Below are 23,764 nucleotides of genomic sequence, written 5' to 3' on the forward strand. Positions count from 1 at the left end.
AGCTTAATAAATAAATAATAATAAAGTGCTTCACCAGAATAATTCCTTCAAAAAACTAACAAAATACATATAATACTTCATGTTTTGAGCATATGGGTATATGCAAAATCATGCATTGTAAAAATGCATTTACATAGGTAAAAGGGTTTTCCAGAATTCTGAGGTCAACTTGGGGCTGCGCATTATACATGGGTGTGCATCATACACGAGACATTACGGTAATTTCTCGTTTGTATAGTATTCTTTCCTTTTTCAACTTGAGTGCAAATGTGAGTCTGTGTTCCAAGTTCGAACCTGTTGATCACATTAAGATTGCACAAGAAAGTGAACGATTTGTTACAGGAGATTATGTCATCACAGAGTTGGCCTTATGAATGTTTCATATTACATTCATAAGTATTTATTAACTGGCCTTCTTTCCTAGGATAATGCATGAAATTACAGCGTTCAATATTGGAACTGTTGATTATGGTGATGAACATAGACAGTTTGCTGAAAATTGCCATTTTAATAGTGTTTTCTGAGCTCTACGAAAGTTCAACAGAAAACTTTCACCAAAAACCTTAATTTACTGTACAGGCAATATTTTAACAGAAATAATGCCCCACAATTTAAAAGTTCACAGGTGTCTTAATAATGTACGTAATATGCTTTTGTCAAGTGCACTTTGGTATGATGACCAAGTAGACTACCTAATAAAACCAAGGGTTTGTCTTTGTAGGTTTGAGAGCACAGTGCAGATCAGTAAACTACAGGATTTGGTGAACCGGAGTAAACTGGCCCGATGCAGAGGGAGGTTCGTCTGTCCAGTCATTCTCTACAATGGCAAGGTACAACTGTGCTACTGGAAACTCCTCGTCTTTCCTTTGAGCCCGTATTTCCTTTTTAAAGCACGGGGTTTCACGATAGCACTCGCAGACCTGGAAGCTATTTGCCTCTTTTACACATAAATCATGCAAAATAGCTACTGTACATCAGAGCTGTAACAAAAGACCCAGCATTTATGTGTTTGTACCTACACAGAAACCAATTGCACCGCAATTGTGTGTGCTTTGACACAATGAGGGTGTCAGCCCCAGCTTTTGGTGTGACATAGAAGCCGTTTGTCAGAACATGAAGGGCCAGGCGAAACACATTTTTTAAATGGGATTCAAATTAAGCTGTCAAGCATTTCAGAAAAGCATTATCATCAAACAAAATATAAACATAAACAAATGAATGATGGTTGTTGTTCAGTCATCAGTCGTATTTATATATAAAAAAAAAAAAAGAAGAAGAATTTCACAAATTCTGTAAACTGTAAATTTATGAGCACAACTGTACATATTATGCAGTCATACGTACCCCTGTGTGGCACGGCGCCCGACTGGTTAGAGCATCTTCCTCACAGTTCTGAGGACCGGGGTTCAAATCCCGGTCCCGCCTGTGTGGAGATTGCATGTTCTCCCCTTGCCTGCGTGGGTTTTCTCCGGGCACTCCGGTTTCCTCCCACATCCCAAAAACATGCATGAATTGGTTGATTGAAGACTCTAAATTGCTCGTAGGTGTGAATGTGAGTGCGAATGGCTGTTTGTTTGTATGTGCCCTGCGATTGGCTGGAAACCAGTTCAGGGTGTACCCCGCCTCCTGCCCGATGATAGCTGGGATAGGCTCCAGCACGCCCGCGACCCGAGTGAGGAGAAGCGGCTCAGAAAATGGATGGATGGACGTACACCTGTCATATTGGAATGAAAGTGTAGGCTACACCTTTTTCATAACATCTTGGTGGCGGTGGTGTATTTGAATGAAAGTGTACACCTTTCTCATAACCTCTAGGTGGCAGTGGCATATTGGAATGAAAGTGTACAGGTTTTTCATAACCTCTAGATGGCGCCATACATTTATAAAATGGGAAAGTTTTTTTCATTTTCCCCTACACCAAAGTATAATGCACACCATTGACTTTTGACATTTTTGGGGGGAGAAATTACGGTATTAAAGCCTATCGAGAAGGACTCGGCAAGCAAGAAAAATATTTTTTTTCGGTTGTCCTGCATTCGCCTCTTGGCTCCACTTGTACCGTGTACCTTCCTGCACTACCGTGAGTCTTACTGCAATACCGTGAGCTTTCTCACAATACCGCAATAATTATCGTACCGTTGAGATTAATACCGTGATAAAACTGAACCGTGAGATACAGATATCGTTACATCTCTGCTGCATATACATCTATTTTCTACATTTAGTAGAGCTTGGACACGCTGTGTAAATCCTGACTCGCTATTCACATTGACAGTCACAAATGAATAGCGAATCACAGTCGAATCGTTACTTCTTGTACTATTCCAAAATAAAGACATATAATTGTCCAGCAAATGAAGAATGATTGTCTAGCAAATGAAGAATCCAATTATTCCGAAATAAAGACATATCATTGTCCAGCAAATGAAGAATCCAATTTGATTATGTGAAAACTATCTGTAGACCACAGGTTAAGTCCTGGTTTTATTTTTTTATTTTTTTTTTTGGGGGGGGGGGTCGCAGATTTGATCACAAGACCAGAGAAGACAGTTAAGGCTTTTCCCTCCAGATAAATCTGTTGCCTAAACGCTTCTTTTTAGTTTAAAATGGCTTACTTTAACCAGGATCCCTCACTGCATCGTGGCCATGGTCTGTTTTGTGCCGGCCCCAGTGCCATAAAATGTGTAAATCCCCACTGGCTGCCAACATCTGATTCTACTAAACCAGCTACAGTGGGGCAAAAAAGTATTTAGTTAGCCACCAGTTGTGCAAGTTCTCACACTTAAAAATATGAGAGAGGCCTGTAATTTTCATCATAGGTATACCTCACCAATGAGAGACAAAATGAGAAAAAGAAATCCAGAAAATCACAGTGTCTGATTCTTTTTAAAGAATTTATTAGCAAATTATGGTGGAAAATAAGTATTTGGTCACCGACAAAAAAGGAATGTTTCTGGCTCTCACAAACTTGTAACTTCTTTAAGAAGCTCCTCTGTTCTCCTCTCGTCACCTGTATTAACGGAACCTGTTTGAACTTGTTATCAGTATAAAATACACCTGTCCACAACCTCTGTCACACTCCAAACTCCACTATGGCCAAGACCAAAGAGCTGTCGAAGGACACCAGAAAAAAATTGTAGACCTGCACCAGGATGGGAAGACTGAATCTACAATATGTAAGCAGCTCAGTGTGAAGAAATCAATTGTGGGAGCAATTATGAGAAAATGGAAGACATACAAGACCACTGATAATCTCCCTCGATCTGGGACTCCATGCAGAATCTCACCCTGTGGTGTCAAAACGATCAGAAGAACGGTGAGCAAAAATCCCAGAACCACACGGGGGGACCTAGTGAATGACCTGCAGAGAGCTGGGACCAAAGTAACAAAGGCTACCATCAGTAACACACTACGGCACTCGGGACTCATATCCTGCAGTGCCAGACGTGTCCCCCTGCTTAAGTCCAGGCCTGTCTGAAGTTTGCAAGAGAACATTTGGATGATCCTGAAGAGGATTGGGAGAATGTCATATGGTCAGATGAAACCAAAATCGAACTTTTTGGTAAAAACCCAACTTGTCGCGTTTGGAGGAGAAAGAATGCTGAGTTGCATCCAAAGAACACAATACCTACTGTAAAGCATTGGGGTGGAAACATCATGCTTTGGGGCTGTTTTTCTGCAAATGGACCAGGACGACTGATCTGTGTAAAGGAAAGAATGAATGGGCCATGTATCGTGAGATCTTACGTGAAAACCTCCTTCCATCATCAAGGGCATTGAAAATGAAACATGGCTGGGTCTTTCAACATGACAACGATCCCAAAAACACCGCCCGGGCAACGAAGGAGTGGCTTCGTAAGAAGCATTTCAAGGTCCTGGAGTGGCCGAGCCAGTCTCCAGATCTCAACCCCATAGAAAATATTTGGAGGGAGTTGAAAGTCTGTGTTGCCTGGCGACAGCCCCAAAACATCACTGCTCTAGAGGAGATCTACATGGAGAAATGGGCCAAAATACCTGCAACAGTGTGTGAAAACATTGTGAAGATTTACATAAAAACGTTTGACCTCTGTCGTTGCCAACAAAGGTTATACAACAAAGTATTGAGATGAACCTTTGTTATTGACCAAGTACATATGTTCCACCATAATTTGCTAATAAATTATTTGGAAATCAGACAGTGATTTTCTGGATTTTTTTCATTTTTTTTCTCCTCCCCCATTTTGTCTCTCATAGGTGAGGTATACCCGTGATGAAAATTACAAGCCTCTCTCATCTTTTTAAGTGGTAGAACTTGCAAAATTGGTGGCTGACTAAATACTTAACTAGTTAACTGCTAGTTAGTGGTAGCTGGCTAGCTCTCGTCAATCATCTACCACGATGTGTTGAATGAATCTTGTGCAACTTTATCCAATTCATCTGCCGTGGTAGCAGTCTGCCACGAACGTCGGTGCGGCTCGTCATGGTTAAACCAATCCGAGCAGCGTTCCATGTTCTGCGAGATTAGAGAGTACGGCTCCGTGATCCATGTCTGGCACGTGAACTGGGGCTACAAGTGCGCTTATGCACATACGCAGTAAGTCAAAATGGCAGTGGAAGTAAACAAAGCATTGCAGCTCTTGTCAGAATATAATATGGACTTTAATTCGTTTTCATTCCAATGTGAAAATTGTGATTTGGGATTTGTTTTTTTTCAAGCGAAGTTGCAATTGAATCCGGATTGCCACTCATTTTTTTTTTTAGGACAACCTTTTATCCTCATTAGGGTAGCTGGTGAGCTGGAGCCCATCTCAGCTGACTTTGGGCGACAGGCGGGGTACTCCCTGGACTAGTCACCAGCCAATTGAAGGGCACCACAGTGGAGACAAAAGGTCCACACACCCCTCTCCAAATTATAAGTTTTTGTGATAGAAAAAAAAACGAGACCAAAATAAATAATCTCCAAATTTTTTTCCACCATATTATTTATACCCTTTCAATTGAAAAAAACAAAAATATTTTAGAGAGGGGAAGTAAAAGTAAACAACTTAAGTAATGTGGTTGCACAGGTGTTTACCCCTTCTAACTGGGAAATGGCTGTGTTCAGAAATAATCAATCACACTCAAATACGTGAAATGGGAGTCAGCACACACCTCCCACCCTTTACAGTGCCGATGATTAACCCCAAATAAAGTTAAGCTGCTCAAGTTGGCATTACCTGTCAATTTTTTGCAATCGAGCAGAAGCCTGATGGTTTTGTGATGCTGTTCTTTTTTGTGAAATATGGGAAAATGTGTTACGGTCCAGTGAAATTAAAGTTGAAGTTTTTGGCCATAATTACAAAAGGTACGTTTGGTGCAAACTCAACACCGTAAGAACACATACCTGTGTGTATGCTGGTAGTGGCCGCCTCATGCTATGGGGCCATTTTTCTTCAGCTGGAAGTGGGGCATAAGTTAAGGTGGATGGAATTATAAACAGTTCGGAATAGCAGTGAGTGTAAGCACAAAACAATCAGGCTTCTGCAAGAAAGCAAACAAAAAAAGTAAGGAAATGCCTACTAGAACCCATTAATTGTATTTGACATTAATCAAAGGCACTTTAAATGGTGTGCTGAGTCCCTTTTAACATGAGTTTGAATGCTATTTTTTACTTTCGAGCACAGCCACATCCCCAACTATGAGAGTGGTGCATGCATGTACAACCACGAGTTCAGTTGTTTAATTTTAATTCCCCTCTCAAATAGGTTAACTTTTTAAAAATTGAGTTGTTAAAGATTTAAGTGAAATTAATGGTACAATAAGTTTGTAAATTATGGATCGATGGATATTTAGGTCTGATTTTTCTGTCACAAAAATCTGGCTTATGAACAGAGGTGTGTTGACCTTTTATATCCACTGTACATATACAGAAGTAACAAAATAATGTTCTCTCATCATTTGTATTCCATGCTACTTTTTTTCCGGCTGAAGAATAAACAGTTCAGATGTACAATACCGAAATAAAACATGCATTTTCTATACTGCTTGTCTTGTTCAGGGTCCATAAATGCCATAGAAATTAAACTTGGATCTATTTCACAATAGTTTGTGTACAGCTTGTATAGCAATGTAAATATTACAAAATATAGTTATTATTGTCCCTTAAAAATGCATTAAATGGTTGCTGAAATGTAAAGTGTGTACTCTGTGGCATGTAGGCTTCTTACAGAATGTACAGTGGGTACGGAAAGTCTTCACACACCCATACTTTTTTCACTCTAGTTTTTCCTGTGCTTAAGGTTACAGTGGCTTAAATGCACTTTTTAGGAATGAACACTAAGACTTAGTATGTACTGTAATTTGTTTGTTTTAGAGGTGCAACAATTAATCGACAACTAATCGATTATCAAAGTAATCAATAATAATTTGTGAAACGCGAGTAATATTCGAGCATATTTTTGAATAATGGGATGGAAATCTAAAAACGTTTTTTAAAATCTGATTCATTGATTAATAGAAACAAATAATTGACAGATTAAACGATTATTAAAATAATCGTTGGTTGCATCCCTAGTGTCTTTAAATGTCATTATGGTGGTACTTGGCGAGCTAAGCATTTTTTAAAGAGGTACCTGGCACAAAAAGTCTGACAATCACTGATCTATATTAAACAAAAGGTCGGACAAAAGAAATGTAAAACTCAAATGTCTTTATTGAGAATAAATGGATATGCAAATGAATTAGGGGGCACAATTTCTATTATTTTACATTGCGTTTTAAGTCACCACTCTGCCTTTTCTCCCTCACTGCAGCACATTTGTCGCTCATCTACTCTGGCGGGCTGGGGGGAGCTCTATGGACGGACAGGCTATAATTACATCTTCTCTGGTACAGCACAGACACTCACATACCCCAAACAGTCACAATGTAACACATAAACTTACATAAAATCTAAATAGGTAAGTTGATTTTTGTTTTTCTCCGTTTGTTGCTTCAGTTTCATGTGCTCTCTGACGCGTCAATAGTAACCAGACATCGAGGAAATATTGCTCCTACGTGATGTCACTGCTTCTCTAAAATAGGATGTTTTAAATGTAGAGGTAAAAAAATATATATATCGTGCAAAAGTTCAACTATTTTGCCATTCATTCAGAAAGTGAAACTTACTTTGTATAGATTCATTCCACATAGAGTGAAATAGTTCATACTTTCTTGTAATTTTGATGATTATGGCTGAAATATAATGAAAACCTAAAATTCTGCATTTCAGACAATTAGATTATCACATAAGACTAATAATAATAATAATAAAAAAAGGCTGTTTTAAGCACAGATGTCCGGCTTCTGAAAATGTTAATTTCTATGCACTCAATACTTGGTTGGGCCTCCTTTTGCATGAATTACTGCATCAACGCACTGTGGCAAGGAGGCGATCATCTTGTGGCACTGCGTAGGTGAAATGGAAGCCTTTGATAGCTGCCTCCAGTTCACGTACATTATTGGGTCTAGTGTCTCTCATCTTCTTGACAACAGCCTATAGATTTTCTGTGGGGTTCACGTCAGGAGAGTTGGCTGGCCAATCAAGAACAGTAACACTATGGTCATTGAACCAGCTTTTGGTATCTTTGGCAGCGTGGGCTGCTGGAAAATAAAATCCACTTCTCCGTACAGCCTTTTAGCAGAAAGAAACATTCAGCTCTAGAATTTCCTGGTATATGCCTGCATTGACTATGGACTTCAGAAAACACAGTGGACCAACACAAGAACATGGCATCCCAAATCATCACTGACGGGAAACGTAACATTTGATTTCAAGCAATGTGGGTGCTGTGCCTCTCCACTATTCCTCCAGCCTCTGGGACCTTGATTTCCAAGTGAAATGTAAAATTTACTTTCATCTGAAAAGAGGACTTTGGACCCTTGAGCATGTCCTGTTCTTTTTCCTACTTTGCCCGGGTAAGACATTTCTGACGTTTTTGTTTCAGGAGTGGCTTGACACGAGGAATGTGACATTTGTAGCACATTTCTGGTACCGTAATTTCTCGTGTATAATGCACACTGATGTATAATCCGCACCCCTAAAGTTGACCTCAAAATTCTGGAAAACCTTTCTACCTATGTATAATGCATGTTTACAACGCATGATTTTGCTTCTACCCATATGATCAAAACATGAAGTATTATCTGTATTTTGTTCGTTTTTTTTCAAAGAATTATTCCGAAGTTAAGCATTTTATTTGAACACGTAATACTTTCTTTTTATTTACTTGCTCTTATTTTGAAATTCACAGCCCTACTTTTAGTCAATGAGATAACACACAGTTGTGCTCATGTTTGATTAACCAGGCAGAATTTGTAAAATTGGTACAATTCTTTTAAAGAAACATGAAGGGCCAGGCGAAACACATTTAATTTTATTTTAATGAGATTCAAATTAAACTGTCAAGCATTTCAGAAAAGCATTATCATTAAACAAAACATAACCACAAAGAAATTAATGATGGTTGTTGTTCAGTCATAAGTTGTATTTATAAAAACAAAAAAGAAAATGTCACAAATTCTGCCAGGGTATGTAAACTTATGAGCACAACTTTACATATATGCAGTCATACATACCCCTGTCATATTGGAATGAAAGTGGAGGCTTCACCTTTATCATAACCTTTCGGTGGCGATGGAGTATTAGAATGAAAGTGCACAGCTTTTTCCTGAGCACTAGATGGCGGCATACATTTATAAAATGTGAAAGTTCCCCCCCATGTTCCCCTATACCTAAGTAAAATGTCCACTATTGACAAATTATTTTTTTGGCTCAGGGGCCACATTGACTTTTAAAATTTGACAGGTGCGCCAAGCCAGGACCAGATGCTTACATATAAAAAATAAACAAAAAAAAAGGCATTGCAGTGTTAGTACTTATATTTACTTTTAATGGGAAAGTGTTGTTTTGTTGATCACTTTTTTTTTTTTTTTTGCTTGCCAGTGCCTCAAAGTTAGTTTTGTTGTGGCAATTCTCAGAACATATCTGACGTGTTCATCACTCGGCTGGGATCTGTAGTATATTTTGTTGGTGTTCATCACACTAAAAGTCTGTTCACACACACACGTAGAGCCGTTTGGCCGCCTGCATCCTCTGTGCCATCTTCTGGATTTTTGAAAATTTGTCTGCGCTTCATGAAACATAAAACTCATCCAGTTTGAGAGTTGAACTTCTCTTTTAAGACAGTATGGCATTGGAGATCAATCAGTTCCATCTGCAGCTCTCGTGGCGCTGTTTCAAGGTCTTGTGTGACTGAATCTTGGGGGGCAGTTTGTCAGATAAAGGTGTTTTGCTGAGCCTGCAAGCTTGATTTTCACCGCTGAGCCGTAGCCTTCAGTTCCTGTGTTGATTGGCTGTTAGCATAATCAGCATGTTTGGTAGAAAAGTGACGGCTGATGTTATATTCGTCTAAAACCGTAATGGTTTCTTAACAAATTAGACATACGGTCTTTGACCGGACTTCAGTGAAAAAGTATTTAGTAGTCCATTCTATATTAAACACTTGGCACTCATTGTCGACTTTTCTTTTCTTTGGGCCACTCATGGTTGAAGGAGGGTTCAGAGCAATAGCAGAGTAAAAACAGAACAGCCAAAGTAAAGTCTATGTATCACTGTACCTACTGCGCTACCTGGTGGAACCACTCCGCATTACAGGACAGCCTGGTGGAACTACTGGGCATTACAGCACAACCTGGTGGAACCACTCGGTATTATAGGACAAGGTCAAATGAATGTAGTCATGATTTGATATGATTTGGGCGATTCTGTACAAATCTTTGGCGGGCCGGATTGAAACGATCAACGGGCCGGATGTGGCTCACGGGCCATAGTTTGCCCACTAGATGGAGACTCCAGACTGAGCAAAATAAAACACAGGAAATACTCAGGGCAGCAACATTGTCATGGCTAGATACGCAAGACCCCGCTCTGGTCGTGTGTACTTGGCAGCAGAGCAAAAAAGCGGAGCCAACATAGACATATATAGTTAGAGCCTATCATGAGCAAGTTGGCTCGTTGCCAAGATATGTCAGCGCAGCTGCCATTTTGGATTTGGCAGAGTTACCCGTAAATTCATATAAAGTAAATGAACTGAATTTCATCGCAACGCGTGAACCCACATAAAGTATATGCCTCTTCTTCACATGGACACACTATTATATTGCGGAAACGGAAAGGCACGCACCAAAAACAAAGCACATAACTTTTAATATGATGATTATAAAAACTTGCTCTTTTATTTGCACCGGATAATTTCAAATGTATTTAAGTGTGATCAGAATCTTTCAAGGGTAAATAGGACAAAACCATCATATGATGGAATTTTTACTGCTTCAAATGTATGTTGTATTTCTGGTATGTGCAGTATATGCTTATGATCATTTAGAATTTAATTTATAATTGTATTCTTATAATCCCTCAAGGGTCAATCAATCGTATGTATGTGTCTTCTTCTATTCCTTTCGGCTTGTCCCGTTAGGGGTCACCACAGCTTTTCATCCTTTTCCATGTAATCCTATCTCCTGTATCCTCCTCTCTAACACCAGCTGCCCTCACGACATCCATCAACCTTCTCTTTGGTCTTCCTCGAGCTCTCTTACCTGGCAGCTCCATCCTCATCACCCTTCTACCGATATACTTACTCTCTCTCCTCTGGACTTTTCCAAATCATCGAAGTCTGCTCTTCTCTAACTTTGTCTCCAAAACATCGAACCTTGGCTGTGCCTCCGATGAGCTAATTTCAAATTTTATCCAACCTGGTCACTCTGAGAGAGAGAGAGAGAGAGAGAGAGAGAGAGAGAGAGAGAGAGAGAACCTCTCCATCTTCATTTCCGCCACCTCCAGCTCTGCTTCCTGTTGTCTCTTCAGTGCCACTGTCTCTAATCCGTACATCATGGCTGGCCTCACCACTGTTTTATAAACTTTGCCCTCCATCCGAGCAGAGTCTCTTCTGTCACGTAACACACCTGACACCTGCCGCCACCCGTTCCAACCTGCTTCACTTTCTGACCACACTCACCATTGCTCTGGACGGTTGACCCCAAGTTTTTAAAGTCCTCCACCCTCTCTTCTCCCAGGAGCCTCACTCTTCCCCCTCCACCCCCCTCATTCATGCGCATATATTCTGTTTTACTTCGGCTAATCTTCATTCCTCTCCTTTCCAATGCATGCCTTCACATTTCTAACTGTTTCTCCACCTGCTCCCTGCTTTCCCTGCAGATCACAATGTCATCTGCAAACATCATGGTCCATGGGGACTGTAGTTTAACCTCATCTGTCAGCCTATCCATCACCACTGCAAACAGGAAGGGGCTTAGCGCTGATCCCTGATGCAGTCCCACCTCCGCCTTAAACTCCTCTGTCACACCTACAGCACACCTCACCACTCTTCTGCTGCCCTCATACATGTCCTGTATTATTCTAACATACTTCTCTGCCACTACAGACTTACTCATGCAGTACCACAGTTCCTCTCTGGGTACTCGGTCATAGGCTTTCTCTTGATCAACAAAGACACAACGTAGCTCCTTCTGACCTTCTCTCTACATCTCCATCAACACCCTCAGGGCAAAGAATGCATCTGTGGTACTCTTTCTAGGCATGAAACCATACTGTTTCCCGCAAATACTCACCTCTGTCCTGAGTCTAGCCTCCACTACTCTTTCCCATAACTTCATTGTGTGGCTCATCAACTTTATTCCTCTATAGTTCCCACAGCTCTGCACATCACCCTTGTTCTTAAAAATGGGCACCAGCACACTTTTCCTCCATTCCTCAGGCATCTTCTCACGCGCTAGACTTCTGTTGAACAAGCTGGTCAAAAACTCCACAGCCACCTCTCCAAGATGCTTCCATACTCCTACAGGTATGTCATCAGGACCAAATGCCTTTCTATTTTTCATCCTCTTTAGTGCCTTTCTAACTTCCCCCTTACTAATCATTGCTACTTCCTGGCCCACAACACTTGGGTCTTCTACTCTTCGTTCTCTCTGACTTTCCTCATTTATCAACTCCTCAAAGTATTCTTTCCATCTATCCAGCACGCTGCTGGCACCAGTCAGCACATTTCCATCTCTCATTAATCACCCTAATCTGCTGTGCATCCTTCCCATCTCTATCCCTCTGTCTGGCCAACCTGTATATGTCCTTCTCCTTCTTTAGTGTCCAACCTGTCATACATGTCATCATATGCCTCTTGTTTGGCCTTTGCTACCTCCTGTCCACCAAGAGCCTGTCTCACCTCTTCCCGAAAAGCCGCACAACACTCTTCCTTTCTCAGCTTCCACCACATGGTTCGCTGCTCTGATTTTGTCTTCCTAATCTTCCTCCCCACCACCAGAGTCATTTTGCACACCACCATCCTATGCTGTCTAGCCACACTCTCCCCTACCACTGCCTTACAGTCGGTAACCTCCTTCAGATTACATCGTCTCCACAAGACGTAATCCACCTGCGTGCTTCTACTTCCCCTCTTGTAGGTCACCCTATGTTCCTGCCTCTTCTGTAAGAAAGTGTTCACTACAGCCATTTCCATCCTTTTTGCAATGTCTACCACCGTCTGTCCCTCGAGGTTCCTTACCTGGATGCTGAACTTACCCATCACTTTTTCATCACCCCTGTTTCCTTCACCAACATGTCCATTAAAAACTGCACCTATCACAACTTTCTCTCTGTCTGGGATGCTCAGAACTACTTCGTCGAGCTCCTTCCAGAATTTCTCTTTCATCTCTAGGTCACATCCTACCTGTGGGGCATAGCCACGAATTACATTACACACAACACCCTCAAGTTCAAGTTTCAGCCTCATCACTCGATCTGATACTCTTTTCAACTCCAAGACATTCTTAGCTAACTCTTGCTTTAAAATCACCAGTACTACATTTCTCTGCCCATCTACACCATGGTAAAATAATTTAAACCCTGCCCCTAAACGTCTAGCCTTTCTGCCTTTCCACCTGGTCTCCTGGACACACAATATATCAACCTTTCTCCTAATCATCATGCCAACCAACTCCCGAGCTTTTCCTGTCATAGTCCCAACATTCAAAGTATTTTACAACAAAAACCTGGCATTCGAACAGCAGTGTGTATACTTTTGACATCCACTGCAGCCTTGTTTCTGTTTTTCTAATCTGCCTCGTGAGCCTTACAGTATTGTGCTGTAAGTGGAAACAAAATAGGATAAGACCATTTCTTGGAGCTGAATTTGCCTTAGTTATTTTACAAAGATTTTATTTTTGTTTTAGATTAAGTGATATTGTTCAGCAATATCTGAATTTGCACATTCATGTTTTACTCAGTTATTTTTGTTTTTATTTGACGTTAATGCTCTGATTTAAAAATAAATCAAAAGTTACTCACTAGTTACTCAGAACTTGTAGTTTTTTCACCGAGTACTTTCTTCCTCTTAATTATTTGGAGGACTACTATTTACTTTTACTTGAGTCATATTATAATAAAATGACAGTACTCTTACTCGAGTACAATATTTGGCTACACTACCCACCTCTAATCACCCCTTTCGTGAAAACGTTGACACAAATAAAAATATGGTTATAATCATGCATTAGACTTCTATAGCGACATTCAAGGCACTCAAAGACGCTTTAGAATTACATGCATTCTTTATTCACTCCACAGTCACAGCCTGGTGGTGGTAAGCTACTGGAGTAGCCACGGCAGTCTGGCGGAAGGGTGGCTGCCATTCTGCGCCTACACCAAACATCAAAATGCATTCATTCACATAACACTGCTATGGGCGCCCCATCCCATAGGGGTCGGGCCTGTGGGGCCATGGCCCCTCGATGCCTTGGTGGGTGTCTCTTATTTAGATTTCTGAAAGGTGGCAAGCCTGCCTACCTCCTTGTGAAGGGTGTTGATCATTGTCTTCTGGACATGTCAAGTCAGCAGTCTTCCCCATGATTGTGTAGCCAACTGACCCAGACTTAGACAGTTTAAAGGCTCAGGAAACCTTTGCAAGTGTTTTGGGGTTTCATTATCTGTCAGCCATAATCATCAAAAGCACAAGGAAAAAGGCTTGAGATATTTTAATCTAGGTGTAATGATTCTATATAATCAGTTTCACTTTCTGAAATGAATGACAAAAAATATTGACCTTTCTTAACATATTCTAATTATGTTAGATGTACCTTTATACACAGTGGGTATGGACAATAGTCAAAGCCCCTTAAATTGTTCACTCTTTCATATTGCAGCCGTTTGTTAAAATCATTTGTTAATTTTTTCCTCAATGTACACACAGCATTCATCCATCCATCCATTGTCTTCCGCTTATCCGAGATCAGGTCGTGGGGGCAGTAGCTTCCCATATAAAAAAAAATAACACAAAAACAATTGATTTTTTTTTTCCCCCAGATTTACTGAAAAAGAAAAATTGAAATATCACATGGCCATAAGTTTCAGACCCTTTGCTCAGTATTGAGGAGAAGCACTTTTTTGAGCTAATGCAGCCATGAGTCTTCTTTAGAATTATGCAACAACATTTTCACACATAGATTTGGGGATCCTCTGCCATTCCTCCTTGCAGATCCTGTCCTGCTCTGTCAGGTTGGATCGTGAATGTTGGTAGACATCCATTTTAAAGTTTTTCCAAAAATGCTCAATTGGGTTTAAGTCACAACTCTGGTTGGGCCATTCAAGAACAGTCACAGTTGTGCCAAAGCCATGCCTTCATTATTTTTACCGTGTGTTTATTTCATGGTATTTACATAAAGATGTGTTAAACAACTCAGACCAGCACCTTTTGTTTGAACCCACCCACTTTTCAAGTGAGCAAAAGTATTGAAACAGACATTATTAAATTAACTTAAAGTGAATAACATTTAATATTTGGTGGCATAACCCTTACTTGAAAAAACTGCATCAAGCCTACGACACATTGACTTTACCAAACTGTTGCATTTTTTTATTTGAAATGCTTTTCCATGCCTTTACTGCAGCCTCTTTCAGTTCTTGTTTGTTTCTGGGGGTTTCTCCGGTCAGTCTCCTCTTCAGGAGGTAAAATGCATGCTCTATTGGGTTAGGTCCGGTGATTGACTTGGCCAATCTAAGACCTTCCACTTTTTACCCCTGATGAAGTCCTTTGTTGTGTTGGCACTGTGTTTTGGGTCATTGTCTTGTTGCATGATGAAGCTTCTCCCGACTAGTTCGGATGCTTTTTGCTGTAAATTGCCAGACACAATTGTTTTGTAGACTGCAGGATTCATTCTGCTGCTACCATCATGAGTTACATCATCAATAAAGACGAGTGAGCCCGTTCCAGAAGCAGCCTTGCAAGCTCAAGCCATGACATTACCTCCACCATGCTTCACAGATGATGAGCTTGTGTGTTTTGGATCATGAGCATATCCTTCCTTTCTCCAGACTTTGCCCTTTCCATCAATTTGGTAGTTATTCTTGATCTCATCAGTCCATAAAACTTTGTTCCAAAACGTTTGTTGCTCATCTCTGTTCTTCTTTGCAAAATCCAATCTGGTCTTCCGATTCTTTTTGCTGATGAGTGGTTTGCATCTTGTAGTATGGCCTGTATATTTCTTCTCTCAAAGTCTTCTTCGAACAGTGGATTGTGATACCTTCACGCCTGCCCTGTGGACGTTGGCAGTGATGTCACTTGACTGTTGTCCTGGGTGTTTTTTCTGGGCTCTCACAATGTTTCTGTCATCAACTGCTGTTGATACCCTTGGCCGACCTATTTTATGTCTGATGCTCAGTACACCAGTAGTTTCTTTCTTTTTCAGGACATTCCAAATTGTTGTATTGGCTATGCCAAATGTTTGTGCAATAGCTCTGATCGATTTTCCCTCTTCTCTCAGCTTCAAAATGTCCCCCCCCCCCCCCCCCCCGCAGACAGCTCTCGTCTTCGTTTGCTTAACAGCAAAGACAGTTTTCACAGGTGAAACCCAAAGCCAAAAACAAGCACTATCTACTGTTTACGCAATCAATCTAAAAGGCAACACTTGAGCAATTAGAAACAGCCATCAGTCAAATGTTCCAATACTTTTGCTCACTTGAAAAGTGGGTGGGTTCAAACGAAAGGTGCTCTGTTCTGAGTTGTTTAACACATCCAGATGTAAATAGAATAAAATAAAAGCTGGAATTCTGAACGTTTGTCTCATATTCATCTTTTGATCTGAAACCCAAACGTCTTTAGTATACAACAAAAACAGGAATTGACCTTGCTGTTCCAATTCTTTTGGAGAGGACTCTATAATTACAGAATATATTGTACCAAATCATATGAACAAACTCGGGTGACACTGGCAAGATAAAATTCTTCAACATACAATTCAGGTAAATTTTTATTGAAGCGCTATCAACTCTCAGGTGAAGGGCCTGTTTGTGATTTTAGATTCCTGGCATTAACTGAAGTGTTTGAGAGATGCTATATACAGGATAACCTACATGTGTACTTTGTAGGGGGCAGTGATGATACGGTGACAGACTCTGAGGAGGTTCCAGAGGATGACTTTGCAGTCAGGTAATCAAACCCAGTGTTATTGAAAACCTAGGTTGTGACGCTCAGGGCATGTAACACTCGTGCGCGATAATTAAGCTCTGTACTTTTTGTTTTTCTCACCTTCTACTCAGGAATGGGGACTCACAGCTTTTTGACAAGGTCCGAGGCCATGATATTAAGCTCCTCCGGTACTTGTCAGTTCGCTACATCTGCGACCTTATGGTGGAGAACAAGAAGGTTAAGTTCGGCGTGAAGTAAGAAACAGTGTGCTTTGTACTGACAGAGTTGTAAAGTGAACAGTGTATGTTTATGAACTGCGAGTGATTTATGCCAGACGCATAAAATTGCCAAACAGCGCGTTGTGCGTTCTGGGAATAGTACAGTGGAACCTCAATTTAACGGACCCAGAAGCAACGGACTTCGGATTGAACAGTAGTCGTAGTAGTGTCCGGTTGGAACTCAAAAACGCCCCCTTCCGACGGACAAACTTAATTCTGGAATCGGGCACTGTTGTTTACTGGCGCCATCAACAGAGACCGGTACCCGTATTTTCGGGAATGTCGCAGTTGTTTACTTGGGCGCTCGTCGTGTACACGTCTCTCGGACATGGAATACTGATTTTGGTGCAGTATACAGTTGTTTTTATCAGACTTTTCACTACGGCATCTAATCTTAATATAGGTGAGAAAAGAGAGTGCGTTAACCTTGCGGCTCATGAAAGCGACCTTGACTCACCCCCCCCAACAACTTTGATCCACCAGCAGCTCGCCATTATGTCACCCCTCCCAAGCACCAGCGATCACTGCACTTTCACGACAGTATTAGACCATCACAGCAGTGTTTAAAGGTAAGTTGAGGTCAACTTTAACATTTTCAAGCTTTTTTATTTTACATTTATTTACAATAATTTTGTACTGTACTGGGTGTCTTTAGGGCAGGAAAAAACGTGCTTCAAATTAATGGACAAACTGCTTTAACAAATGGTCCCGCCCCCCCTATTAGTCTGTTAAATCGAGGCTCCACTGTATATGCAAATAGATGAATTGCACAATTCAAGTACTGTGACACGCAGGTGCAAACAAGCACGCAAAGCAGGCAAATTGAGAGGCAGCAGGGAGAACTTTTCCAATTTTTTTAAAAAAACTTTTATTGTCAAACAGTACAATAACATAACAGTAGAGCATTGTCCTGAGATTGGGCAGTCATTCACAATTTGGTGTTTTTTTATTTTAGTTTATTTTTTACCTATAGTACAAAGAGAATTAAAATAAAAAAAAGAAAAAGGACTCAAGAGTCATATTGAGTAAGGGCCAAAACTGGTCTCCATCTGCTTTCAAAGATGGGGGCCTTGAGTTGCAGTTGTGCTGTCAATTGTTGCATTAAGTGTATTTGTTTGAACTTTTGTATCCATTGGTCAATTGTAGGTGGTCCTTGTTTCAACCAACAAATCGTTATCATTTTTCTTGTAGACATCAAAAGGAGGCGGCACGTTGGGTGACTGGTTAGCACATCTGCCTCACAGTTCTGAGGACCGTGGTTCAAATCCCGGCCCCGTCTGTGTGGAGTTTGCATGTTCTCCCCCGTGCCTGCGTGGGTTTTCTCCGGGTACTCCGGTTTCCTCCCACATCCCCCAAAACATGCACGATAGGTTAATTGAAGACTCTGAATTGCCCGTAGTTGTGAATGTGAGTGCAAATGGTTGTTTGTCTATATGTGCCCTGCGATTGGCTGGCGACCAATAGCTGGGAAGGCTCCAGCACGCCCGCGACCCTAGTGAGGAAAAGCGGTACAGAAAATTGATGGATGGATGGACATCAAAAGGTGATGTAACAAAAATCTTTGATCGTGGGATAAACCATCAGGAAAGATGTCCAGTAAAAAAAAAAAAAAAATGGCCCAGGGTGGTGTTCACTTTGAGTAGATTGTCTATTATTCATTTCACACATAGTCCAAAAATGTTGGATACTGGGGCAGTCCCAAAATATATTTTATCCAACCTGGTCACTCCAAGAGTGAACTTCAACATCATTATTTCCGCCCCCTCCAGCTCTGCTTCCTGTGGTCTCTTCAGTGCCACTGTCTCTAATCCGTACATCATGGCTGGCCTCACCACTGTTTTATAAACTTTGCCGCTCATCCGAGCAGAGACTCTTCTGTCACACGACACCTTCCTTCATGCGTTCCAACCTGCTTGGACTCTTTTCTTCACTTCCTGACCACACTCACCATTGCGCTGGACTGTTGACCACAAGTATTTCAAGTCCTCCACCCTTGCTATCTCTTCTCCCTGGAGCCTCACTCTTCCTCCTCCACCCCTCTAATTCATGCACATATATTCTGTTTTACTCCGGCTAATCTTCATTCCTCTCCTTTCCAGTGCATGCCTCAATCTTTCTCCATATAACTGTTCCTCCACCTGCTCACTGCTTTCCCTGCAGATCACCATGATGCAAACATCATGGTCCAAGGGGATTCCAGTCTAACCTCATCTGTCAGCCTATCCATCACCACTGCAAAAAGGAAGGGGCTCAGGGCTGATCCCTGATGCAGTACCACCTCCACCTTAAACTCCTCTGTCACAGCTACAGCACACCTCACCACTCTTCTGCTGCCCTCATACATGTCCTGTACTATTCTAACATACTTCTCTGCCACTCCAGACATGCAGTACCACAGTTCCTCTCTGGGTACTCTGTCATAGGCTTTCTCTAGATCCACAAAGACACAATCTAGCTCCTTCTGACCTTCTCTGTACTTTTCCATCAACATCCTCAAGGCAAATAATGCATCTGGGGTACTCTTTCTAGGCATGAAACCATACTGTTGCTCGCAAATACTCACTTCTGTCCTGAGTCTAGCCTCCACTACTCTTTCCCATAACTTCATTGTGTGGCTCATCAACTTTATTCCTCTATAGTTCCCACAGCTCTGCACATCACCCTTGTTCTTAAAAATGGGCACCAGCACACTTTTCCTCCATTCCTCAGGCATCTTCTCACCCGCTAGAATTCTGTTGAACAAGCTGGTCAAAAACTCCACAGCCACCTCTCCTAGATGCTTCCATACCGCCACAGGAATGTCATCAGGATCAACTCCCTTTCCTTTTTTCATCCTCTTTATTGCCTTTCTAACTTCCCCCTTACGAATCATTGCCACTTCCTGGTCCACCACACTTGCCTCCTCGACTCTTCCTTCTCTCTCATTTTCCTCATTCATCAACTCCTCAAAGTATTCTTTCCAGAACACTACTGGCACTAGTCAACACATTTCCATCTCTATCCTTATCACCCAAACCTGCTGCGAATCCTTCCCATTTCTATCATTCTGTCTGGCCAACCTGAAGAGATCCTTTTGTCCTTCTTTAGTGTCCAACCTGGCATACATGTCATCCTATGCCTCTTGTTTGGCCTTTGCCACCTCTACCTTTCCCCTACATCACATCTCAATGTATTTCTTTCTCCTCTCCTCGGTCCTCTGTGTCTCACTTCTTCTAAGCTAACCTCTTTCCTTGTATGATTTCCTGTACTGTGAGGTTCCACCACCAAGTCACCTTCTCTCCTTTCCTGCCAGAAGATACACCAGGTACTCTCCTGTTTCTCTGATCACTTTGGCTGTAGTGGTCGAGTCGTCTGGAAGCTTCTCCTGTCCACTGACAGCCGGTCTCAGCTCTTCTCGAAAAGCCGCACAACACTCTTCCTTTCTCAGCTTCCACCACATGGTTCTCTGCTCTGCCTCTGTCTGCTTAAGCTGCCTCCCCACCACTAGAGTCGTCTTACACACCACCGTCCTATGCTCTCTAGCCACACTCTCCCCTACCACAACCTGACAGTCGGTAACCTCCTTCAGATTATGTCGTCTGCACAAGATGTAATCCACCTGCGTGTTTCTACCTCCGCTCTTGTAGGTCACCCTATGTTCCTGCCTCTTCTGGACAAAAGTGTTTACTACAGCTATTTTCCATCCTTTTTACAAAGTCTACCACCATTTTTCCCTCCAAGTTCCTTTCCTGGGTGCCGTACTTACCCATCACTTCTTCATCACCCCTGTTTCTTTCACCAACATGTCCATTACAATCTGCACCAATCACGACTCTCTCTCTGTCTTAGATGCTCAGAACTACTTTGTCTAGCCCCTTCCAGAATTTCTCTTTCACCTCTACGTCACATCCTACCTGTGGGCATAGCCACTAATGACATTACACATAACACCCTCAATTTAAAATTTCAGCCTCATCACTCTATCTGATACTCTTTTCACCTCCAAGACATTCTAAGCCAACTCTTCTTTTAAAATAACCCCGACTCCATTTCTCTTCCCATCTACACCATGGTCAAATAATTTAAAGCCTCCACCTAAACTTCTAGCCTTACTGCCTTTCCACCTGGTCTCCTGGACACACAATATATCAACCTTTCTCCTAATCATCATGCCAACCAACTCCCGACATTTTCCTGTCAATAGTCCCAACATTCAAAGTCTCCACATTCAATTCTAGGCTCTGTGCTTTCCTCTTCTCTTTCTGTTCCGAAGAACCCGCTTTCCACCTCTCCTTTGGCTTCGACCCACAGTAGCTGCATTTCCACCGGTGCCCTGCAGGTTAACGGTGCCGGGGGCGGACGTTATTAACCCGGGCCGCGACCGATCCGGTATGGAATTCTTTGGATGAACGCTCATATTTGTTTGGCAAGGTTTTAAGCCGGATGCACTTCCTGACGCAACCCTCTGCATGTATCCGGGCTTGGGACCGGCCTACGGTTTGCACTGGCTTGTGCCCCCCATAGGGCTGCATTATTCCAGTAATACAGTGCTGAATAAAACTCATAAAATGATCAGATACGCAGCCTCACATCTTGGTCTCTTTTGTTGCCAGTGTGACATCCTCCGAGAAGGCCGACAAAGCCCAACGCTATGCAGACTTCACTTTGCTCTCTGTGCCTTATCCAGGTAAAACAATAAAAAAAGAATTATGTTCATGTTTTAACTGAAAAAAATACTTTTAACATAAGTATGCTAAATTGTGCTTGTACTAAAGTACCGCAAAGCGCAACATCCTGTAGCGTGTATTGTGTTTGCTTAGGCTGGATGTACACTGCAGATCGAAGTTACCAATTTCAATTGAGTGCCTGGATCTGTTTTGTTGTTTGATCGTATGCATTTTCAAACGACCCAAATTCATATTGTTTACAATTACTGAAACAACACACAATTACGTGTCAAGATTGGGTGGTGACAATACTGACCTCTACAATAATGCAAATAATGTAAGTAATAAACAGTATATATCATTTAGTTGGCCTTGACTGACTTTTCTCTGTACCGGTTTCAATGCAGGGAACCTTGAAATTACTCCACAAGCCGGTGTCTGCAATTGTTTTCTGTGCTCACTGGTTGAGTACGAATGTACCATTTTTAATGGTACAGTATGTGCTTTTGCTATGGTATAGATTTACTCTGGCAATTTTTACCTACATTGGGAAGAGACCTAATTCTGATCTGAGAGTGTCTGTTGCCTGTTTTTTTTTTCTCTCTTAATGCTGCGTATTATGCACATTATCAGGAGGAAGCAAAAAGTCTGGATTGTTTCACTTGAAAGATGTAGTGTAAATCCAGCGTTAAATTCATCACCAAGGCTGTGTTTTTTGTTCAGGGTGTGAGTTCTTTAAAGACTACAAAGATAGAGACTACACTGCTGAGGGACTTGTGTTTAACTGGAATCAGGTACTGATTAATTGTTCATATGATTCAATAACATTTGTAGTTGACTTTGTTAAATAATAGGAATGAGGTTCTGCCCAATCTGACACCTTTCTTCTCCCCTGACAGGACTATGTGGATGCTCCCTTGACAATTCCTGCGTGCTTTAAGAAGAACCTAAACATTGACTGGGCTGAGTACCAGGTACTTCTCTTATATGGGCAAGCAGTTGTCCAATGGAGATCCAAACTGATAAGGGATTTTTGAAGCCGATACCGATATTGGGAATTTTAAAAAAACAACACAAAAAAACTGATATCCGATATACTGGCCAATGATCGATAATCTTTATTTAACAAAGGTACCATAACACATCGGGGCACTAGTCGAGTGGTACATTGTGCTCTGCCGTTTACTGGGAGAGGTGTGCCGAAATTCACCGTGTGTGTGTGTGTGTGTGTGTGTGTGTGTGTGAGAGAGAGAGTGAGGAGGAGGGGCAGCATGCATTGCAGAGGACAAACGGCAGCAACTCGACAATCTCCACGGCAACAAAAAGTTAACGTGGTCACATATTGACTGATTTATCGGTGATAGGCTACAATCGGCCTGGCGATGAATTGGTCGGGCAATGTTAAACCTCCATTTGACCTCCCTCACTCCAACTTGCTCCATTTCCAATTGTAGCCCCTTCAGTACAGAATCCGTTTTGTGCGTTGTCCTCCTTGTGTGTTTTCAGTCATGGGACCTGGTGGAACAGACGCAGAACTACCTGAAGCTACTTCTACATATCATCAACAGTGATGGTAGGGAGTTAAAAAAATTTTCATGAGGGATAGCTCCACCAGTGAGAATTATACTGTACATTGTTCCCTTGCCGCGGTTCATTGTTTGCTCCCTCTCTGTATATTGTAAAATAATTAGTATGTCACTGTAGACGTTACTTCAGAACATCGGTAGGTATAAGGTCGGTAAGTATATTATTATTAATAAATAATTTGTAATGTAAGATAATATAACCGGTATTACTCCCACAATGGGGAAATTTGTATCGTTTCAGCAGCAATTATGGGTATATTGAAATATAAATGTGTCCTATAAATAGCATGCAAGAGCAGATGTACAAAAAGTACATTGCACAAAATAGAGACCAGAACTATTGCCGATACATAAGCTATCCAATACAATCTATCAGCAATGTTATTTGTTGGTTTGCAAAATAGAGTGCTGAGTTTTAATTTTGACGTTTGAGATCTGATTAATCTGATATAATAGACTTGCTTTTCCCCCCCCCTTCTGTTACCAGGGTTGAAAATAGAATGGACAAAGGTGAATTAATCTATAGAGACAGATGTTTTTGATGACGGGACGTCAAAATCTCATTTCTGGTACTTTGATTCAGGCTGCAACTGCATCTGCCATTTCATGGTTGATGTAATAAAAACATTAAAATGAGAAATATTGAAGCCATAATTTATCAACCATGATTATTATACCTTCCCAAGGTAATGTTCTTGAAATGGTAAATGAAAATGGACAATACGATCATTTGCAAATCCTTTTCAACTTTCATGCAATTGAATACACTATAAAGACAAGAT

General features: G+C 41.4%; 1 protein-coding gene across 8 annotated transcripts in view; it reads left to right on the top strand.

Annotated features, from left to right (window-relative positions):
* mtmr14 (myotubularin related protein 14) overlaps positions 1–23,764 on the top strand; it is a 58,022-nt gene that overhangs the window by 7,004 nt on the left and 27,254 nt on the right. For 3 of the 8 annotated variants that reach the window (XM_061783794.1, XM_061783796.1, XM_061783802.1), the window contains 9 exons: positions 722–830; positions 6,771–6,846; positions 11,775–11,861; positions 16,433–16,493; positions 16,604–16,726; positions 21,343–21,416; positions 22,120–22,190; positions 22,296–22,370; positions 22,903–22,969. In XM_061783794.1, the coding sequence (XP_061639778.1) occupies positions 722–830; positions 6,771–6,846; positions 11,775–11,861; positions 16,433–16,493; positions 16,604–16,726; positions 21,343–21,416; positions 22,120–22,190; positions 22,296–22,370; positions 22,903–22,969 (743 nt within the window). Of the gene's footprint in view, positions 1–721; positions 831–6,770; positions 6,847–6,898; positions 6,918–11,774; positions 11,862–16,432; positions 16,494–16,603; positions 16,727–21,342; positions 21,417–22,119; positions 22,191–22,295; positions 22,371–22,902; positions 22,970–23,764 lie in introns of those variants that run through there. The other 5 variants (XM_061783799.1, XM_061783797.1, XM_061783798.1 and 2 more) reach the window with 3 other exon arrangements.

This window comes from Phyllopteryx taeniolatus, chromosome 9 (genome assembly GCF_024500385.1).
Source record: "Phyllopteryx taeniolatus isolate TA_2022b chromosome 9, UOR_Ptae_1.2, whole genome shotgun sequence".
Lineage (NCBI taxonomy): Eukaryota > Metazoa > Chordata > Actinopteri > Syngnathiformes > Syngnathidae > Phyllopteryx > Phyllopteryx taeniolatus.